At 40.0% G+C, this 7,482-nt stretch overlaps 1 protein-coding gene across 1 annotated transcript in view; it reads left to right on the forward strand.

Annotated features, from left to right (window-relative positions):
* Positions 1-7,482, forward strand: part of LOC133451577 (transmembrane protein 132D) — a 35,930-nt gene that overhangs the window by 26,153 nt on the left and 2,295 nt on the right. Inside the window, exons 6-8 of the mRNA XM_061730758.1 lie at positions 5,135-5,340; positions 5,584-5,848; positions 7,251-7,442. Coding sequence (XP_061586742.1) covers positions 5,135-5,340; positions 5,584-5,848; positions 7,251-7,442 — 663 coding nt within the window. The remainder of the gene's footprint in view (positions 1-5,134; positions 5,341-5,583; positions 5,849-7,250; positions 7,443-7,482) is intronic.

Below are 7,482 nucleotides of genomic sequence, written 5' to 3' on the forward strand. Positions count from 1 at the left end.
GAGCTCAGTGCAGGTCCCTCCCGGGGTTGTAATGTGGAGGGAGATGCCCGGGATTGATACTAGGTAAGAACACTGGCTGATAAAATGGGAAAAATCAGGGGATAAAAATATTTTAAAAAACCCAGAAAGGTTCAAGAGACAGATTAGCAGTTCCCAGTTCAATTCCTGTACACATAAAATGCATAAAGAACAAAATGTAAAATCCATCTGACCCCAGTTTCTTTGACCCATTCCAAGTGTGATGAACTCACTATAGAGCTCCAGACCATGATGTCAGAATTACCAGCGTGCACCACTCTAGAATGGAAACAATGTCATTTTGGCAGTAAAGCTGAAGCGGGTGAAAAGGACGTTTTTGCACCGGTAAACGGTAGAAACGATGCCCGACAGCTGTTGTGCCAGAATGGATGCCAGAATATTGGAAAAAGGGGAGCAGATAGAGCTTTTTATCAGATTCTGAAAGATATGTATCTGGCCCCAGAGAGGCGAGATGCATAGATTTATGCCATAAAACTCGCGACCAAGACAGCTGACAGATGAGAGAAGCTCTCACCAAATCCAGCTGAGGAGTTATAGTGGGCTCCAAGCACAACACCATCCTTTCTGACCACCATGCCTTCATATGAGGGTCATTTAGTCTTTGTGAATGACTCACCTAAACAATAAATAAATAAAAAAGGCACTTGCATGATAACTATTCATCATAGACGCATGAAATTAATGCATGAGGTGGTGCCTTAAAACTTTCATTCACATGGTAAACACAGTCTAATTTATCAGGCGAAAATCCACGGTAAAATTTGATTCTAATGAACATGCCGATTATATCACTGACTGTGGTGGTGTCGTGCCTTTATTTAGCGCCTTTGGTAATTAAATGAATGAGGTGCCCCTTTCCCTTCCAGTAATGATGAAATAATCCTTTGCTGAAAGATTCTAAAGCTGAATGTGATTCACAAATCCAGGTCATAACGGATGGATGCACTGGATGGAATTTGGATGTTTTCTATGTTCTTTTTTGTGGAGGCTAAGGCTGGAGGTGTCAGGGTAGAAGATGTTAAAATATTCTATACGACTGAACAGGAAGAATAAGATTAAAAATGAGTACATGAGAGGAATGGCCAGAGTTATCTCTGTCTTGGAGATAAAGTGATAGAGGGTAGCCCGAGATAGTTTGGACACATAAAGAGGACGGATAGTGAATAAATTGGCAGAAGGATGCTGCTGATGGATTTGGCAAAAATCGCAAGACCAAACAGATATATTTGGATGTGGCAAAAGATAATATACAGCTGGTTGGTGTGTCAGTAGAAGATGCCAAAGACAGGATAAGATGGAAATAGGTGATTCACTGCAGAGACCTTTTAAGGGAAAAGGTGAAGGAAGAGGCAGAAGATTCATACATTTTATAATGCAGTTTCTTCAAATTTTAAACAAAGGGAAACCCATTGCACTAGTCCCATGAAATACAATATTAATATTTCCCACAACACCCCTCAGCTCAAACACACATATTCAACCAAAGTGAATCTACTTTTCCAACACCACAGTCAGGATGACTGAAAACATGAGGCAGATGAAACCTAACTAAGAGAGAAAGACAATAAATATGAGAATTACATAAAAAAAAAGTGGATGGGCTTACAGTCCAAATTGTGGTTGAGGATAATTCGAAGCACCGTATTTTGCGGACCATGAGGCCTCCCCATTATAAGAGGCAACACTTATAAAGCGAAACAAAAACGTCTGGTAAGTCGAACTTTGCTCAACTCATTCACAATAACTCAGAATATTGTTCAGTTTTGATTTGAGTTAGTTTGAGGTTGGAACAACGTTATATTCCAACATTTGATTATGATTGGATTATGATACAGATTTGAAAATTGGCTTTATGCTAAAAACCTAACGTTGGCTTGAAGTCTAATTATAGTAAGGTAACATAGACTAGATGTTGGATGATGGTTGCTTGCCAGCGCTACATAATTACTTACCGTATCTAACATTGTCTGACGTTTCAAACCGTACCCACCCAAGGACCGACTTGGTTCCGACCTCCCTGTGTTAGCTGAATGGTCCGACAATCAATCAAGTGGAGCTACCTTGTCAAATACCAAAGTCGCACTGAAACATTTTGACAGATATTTGAGTGCAGTGTATCGCATATATTTGGTTCGAGGTCAGTAAGCACAACAAAATTCATACATAAGGCGCACCTGATTATAGGGCGCATTGCCGGCTTTTGTGAAAATTTTTTTAAGTGCGCCTTATAGTGTGGAAATACGGTACAGGAGGTCTAACAAAGTGTATAACAACCATTTCAGTGGGGGTTGGAGGGTGCAATACACCTCTGAAGCACTCATTCTTTGCATCCCAACCAAGATTTCTGTGGTTGGCTATAACTGGAGAATTTATTAAACAGTTCTCAGGGATCTGGGAAATGACCGACAAGGAGGGAATGGCGGAGCTGAAGCAGAGGGTGGAATCGGATGGGAAAAGGCAAGCAATGTGGGCTGGCTGGAGAGTAATGGTTGGCAAGGCGAGCCGGTTTCTGGCAGGTGGTGGTGATGTCCTGAGCACCGGGAAACAGGTTAGGAACATATAGAGACAAACTTGCAAAATGACTGCAAAGTGCGTCAGGTTGGTAGCTGGTGATTGGGGAAATAGCCACGCCCCGGAAAAGACAGACAAGACACAGAAGGGGAGGAGAAAACAGGAGCAAGGAAATGAGGAGGCATCACTAGACTATGACACTTATGTACAATATGAGCCTCATTCAGCTTTATTATTTTTTTGTTTTTGCTTCAGTTGTAGGGATTAGTCACTAGCTATAAGCTCTCAATTGAGTTGTTTGTATTTCCCATGCTCCTAATTGTGAAAGGCTGTTAAAAAAATGCAGTGTGCCATAATGAGAGACAATAAGTATAGTTGTGACCAAATGTTGTATCATAGTCACTTCTGCCTTATATTTTACAGATATGAAAGAAACTATTAGCTATACCTTTAACAACTCTGCAGCAATGGATAGTTTCTGTGCTCACGACAAATGACGGTGCCAATGTGCTCCCATCTTATGATCTTTTCTTTTTATCCCTCATTATTGAGAACGGTTGATTGCCAAAACATTTTCTTTTTAATATGAAAAATTGAAGCCTGAGCTTCTGGACCTCAAGGTCAAAGGCTGTCATATTAATTGAGGCTCAACAATGAATTAAGAAAATGCTACTGACATCCTTCGTCCTTTCATACATTTATCAGTAGTAACTAAGACGTGTCAAAGATTTGACAAACAAGAGATGTCCTGGCTTTAAATTAATTTAGTATTCTGTCTCCACTGCAGCTGCATAAGGTGATATAAATATTTGCAGATAGGTGACTGTTAAAGGAAAAGCAGGATTAGATAGGTATGTCAAGGAGGTAAAAGTGAATTATATTTTTCTTTTTAGCCCCGTTACAAACCCATCTTTGTTTTTGTCCTAGGCTTACTGCAGCTCTCAGTGTATCTGCTGACCAGATAGCAGATTCAGTCACAAATATTCTCTTTAATCTTCTTAGTCTAGCAGCTTGACGCGTATATCTTTCCTGTTCTGCGAGTGATAGATGGGGAAGGATTTATCTAGAATAGACAGCCCTCATTAAAAAAAGGGGGAAAAAAATAACTATAATCTGCTTCAAGGGTTTTCAAAAATGCAGAAATGCTAAAGACTTAAAGTATGCATGAACTCTCTCCACTTGAACATGTACATAGATGACTCTTTGGTTGCTTAAATAAGTAACCAAAGAGTCATTTACGGTTTGATGTTGTAATCTGAGTCACTTTTAATCAAAGCTGAACTCAGGGTAAACTGAAGCTAATTTGCCTCTCTGGAATTGATAAATTCTTACTGGATAGCTGTTATGCGTTAAATGTGTATAACTTGCTTTAGATGCACATACAAACAACAGTCACAAATGCACTAGTGAACAAAGGGGGTGTTTTAATTCGTCTCTGTTTTAATACCTTACTGAGTGATGAAAGTCAAATCCCATTTTAAACTAATAGCTTTTTTTTATAAATAAAAAACTGTCCTTGGAAACAGATTGAGGATGAGAAAAAAGGATTTTTCAGTATTTAAACGTCACGACTTGCACTTGACTTCTTGGAAGGTGATTTGACTCAAATTAGAACTAAATGAAACAAATTAAATGTAAGAAACTTATGTAATGTCTTATTTTCACTGAGGATTTTTCTTGAAAGTTACTCAAGGAAATATTCTATATCTAAAATGTAAAAGAGGTCAGTGCATCTCAGCTGGCAGAGAGGATTACACATCCCGATGTGGTTATGTGGTCTAAGGAGAAGCAAAAGATAAGGATATTTTGTCATAGGCTACATATAGTATGTCCCCATAATAGCACATTTCCTAGATTAATTGTTCAGGTCACACAACTGACAGTGGATTCAGCTCTCCATTTGCATTCATTCTTTTGATATGGTTCATGTTTTTCCTTCTTTGTGGGATTCCTTATACAGTTGCACCAGCTTGTAATGAAATTTCATTATTTTCCAATTTACCAATTTGTTTAATGGTGCAGAGATGTTGGCAGATCCAAGAGATTGCCTCTTGACACGCGTCTCAAAATGTCCATGGAGCCTTCAAGCAGCCGCAAAAACTTGCAAAGGTCACCTTTGAAATTAAGTTGTAATGAATGCGCTTGGATGTGGAAGACCGATGTCAGCACTGCACCACATGATTTTTGGATTAACATAAAATTGCAATGCTGCCTCTTCTTAATGTTCGGACTTGTGATCATCACAGTAGTTTATTACAGCCAGCTGACATTACTGTGGTAGCATGCAGTGAAGAACTGCTGCAAGGCCATTTGTTGTTGTAAGAATGACCCATTTGTCACAATGGTGAGTTTTATGAGAATATTTTATTATTTTTGTCATTGGTTAGATGACTAACATCTCCTACATGGACAACACACACACACACACACACACACACACACACACACACACACACACACACACACACACACACACACACACACACTATATTAACTCATCAATATTCAACAAGAAATTAAAATGGCAATACATTTGTGTTCTGATGAATCGTTTCCTTTTTCTATCATCTTCTCTTCCATCCAGGTGTCAGACCGGTGTGACTATGTTTTTGTAAATGGCAAAGAAACCAAAGGCAAGGTGAAGATGATAGTAAACTTTACCTACAGCTACCTGAGTGCTCAGCTTGAACTGAACGTGTGGATGCCCCAGCTGCCCCTCCAGATTGAGTTATCAGACTCAGAGCTGAGCCAAATCAAAAGCTGGAGAGTACCCATCCTGACATCAAAACGGTGGGAGAAATTTATTTCATTTGGTTTCTGTGTGTAATTTTTAGAAGCATCATTTGGTTCATACTAGTTCAAATACCTCCCCAAGGAATTAAAGGCTTCACTCTGTTGTATAATATCCTGTAATATCTGAGTGTGATCCAATCAAGCAAAGAGACAGTTTTTAGTGATTGAAGCATGGAAGTTGAAAGCTCTTACTGTGTGACAGGTGTGACCTGTATGTGCTATGTTTTGCTTGTATGCCAGATCTGGCTGGAACAGCGATGAAGTTGAACGAAAGGGGAAGGGATGCATGCTGCAGCTTCAACATGCCCTTGTGCGGGTGCTCACCCAGTTTGTGGCAGAGCAGGAAGACCCCCGGGATCCCACAGCTTATTTCCTTGGCTCTGATTGGCAAGTGGATGTCACAAGGTTGGTTCGATACTTCATGAAGGTGGAAGACCCGCGAGTCGTAAGGCTACGGGAAGGAAGGGTGCTGTCAGGCCGAGACGTCGGCACCACAACAGTCCAGGTAACACACTACCAATAACAACCATGACAAAACAACCTGTGGCGTTCTTAACAGTCAGCATCCAGACCTGGGGCCTGTACTACGAAGCGGGATTTGGGTTTAGCGAGGTAACTTCAGGTTTAACCCTGGGTTTTCAGGACTACGACGGTGGTTCACTTCTCACCGGGGTACATCGCCATGGTAACTTATGCTGAACAGCTAACCTGCTCCGGAGCAGGTTATGTTCGAGATACAGATCGCCGGGTATAAAAGCACCGCCCACTGACCAATCAGCTCTCTTGGAAAATGGCATGCCCTTTCGAAGAGAATCCAGTGCGCGGATCGTGAGAGGATCCCTCCGAAGAGAACGCGTATTCAGGGACCACCAAAACCCCTTTGCTTTCCCTGATGAGTACCTGTATGAACGATCCAGAAAAAAAGAAAAAAGAGGTGGAGGAGAAAATAAAAAATAAATCAATCAATGAATAAATAAAACAAATCATCACCCAAAATCCGATGTACAGTCAATCCAAAACTAATACCAATTAAATAAATAAATCAAGAAGAAGTCAAAAAGAAGATGCATTTGTAAGGGGATAGCAAAAAAGGGATTTTCAATTTCGTCCCTCGAACATTCTGAGAAGTCACTTTAAAATACTAAATACCCCCCTCCTGAAAAAATAAAAAAAATAATAAAATAAATAAAAAAAACCCAATTCTTTGTTACAGCATCAGCACAAGTTATCGGTCAACAACAATAGTTATAGAACCAATATATACAGGACTGTCTCAGAAAATTAGAATATTGTGATTTTCTGTAATGCAAACACAAAAACAAAAAAACGTCATCCATTCTGGATTCATTACAAATCAACTGAAATATTGCAAGCCTTTTATTATTTTAATATTGCTGATCATGGTTTACAGTTTAAGATTAAGATTCCCAGAATATTCAAATATATGTTTATATCCCTATGAATTTACGCATTTATACAGTCAGCGATCTTTTTGCCTGTATTATATGCCTATACTCATCATATTTCCGTAAAATTATTGTTTGCTCTTCGCTACTGAAATAAGCGGCTCTGACAGCGGACTTCTCCATGCTTGCGATTGGTCATGCGCTGAAAACACTGCCCCTTTTATGTGCACGCGCTCATATCCAGATTGGAGAAACCTGGGTTGATATACCGAGTTGATAACCACCGTCGTGTGACCGCTTAGCGTGATTGCAATTGTCCGGGTTAGTGAATCTGGATAAGGAAAAGATATCCTGGGTATGTTGAAGTTGCTTCGTAGTACAGGCCCCTGGTGTCAATATGGTCCATTTCCTCATTTTCTTTGAACATGATGATCGAATGCCTGAAGACAAGATCTTTTCTGAGGCACTCGTATTTGTTTGCTTGACACTGTTCTGTGACAGGTGTTTTCTCCACTGTCCGACGATATCTTGGCCAAGACAACCGTCAAAGTCGTGGATGACAAAGTAAGCATCACAGAGTTGGGAGTCCAGTTGGTTACAGGCCTCTCCATGACATTACAACGTAGTCCTGGAAGCAATAGGGCCATCTTGGCAACCACTACCACACAAGAGGTTTTACAGTCCCCCAAGCAGGTAACATTCTTAATATTTTTAAATATGCTTAGGCACAAAT

This window comes from Cololabis saira, chromosome 9, assembly GCF_033807715.1.
Source record: "Cololabis saira isolate AMF1-May2022 chromosome 9, fColSai1.1, whole genome shotgun sequence".
In the NCBI taxonomy this organism is placed as follows: Eukaryota; Metazoa; Chordata; class Actinopteri; order Beloniformes; family Belonidae; genus Cololabis; species Cololabis saira.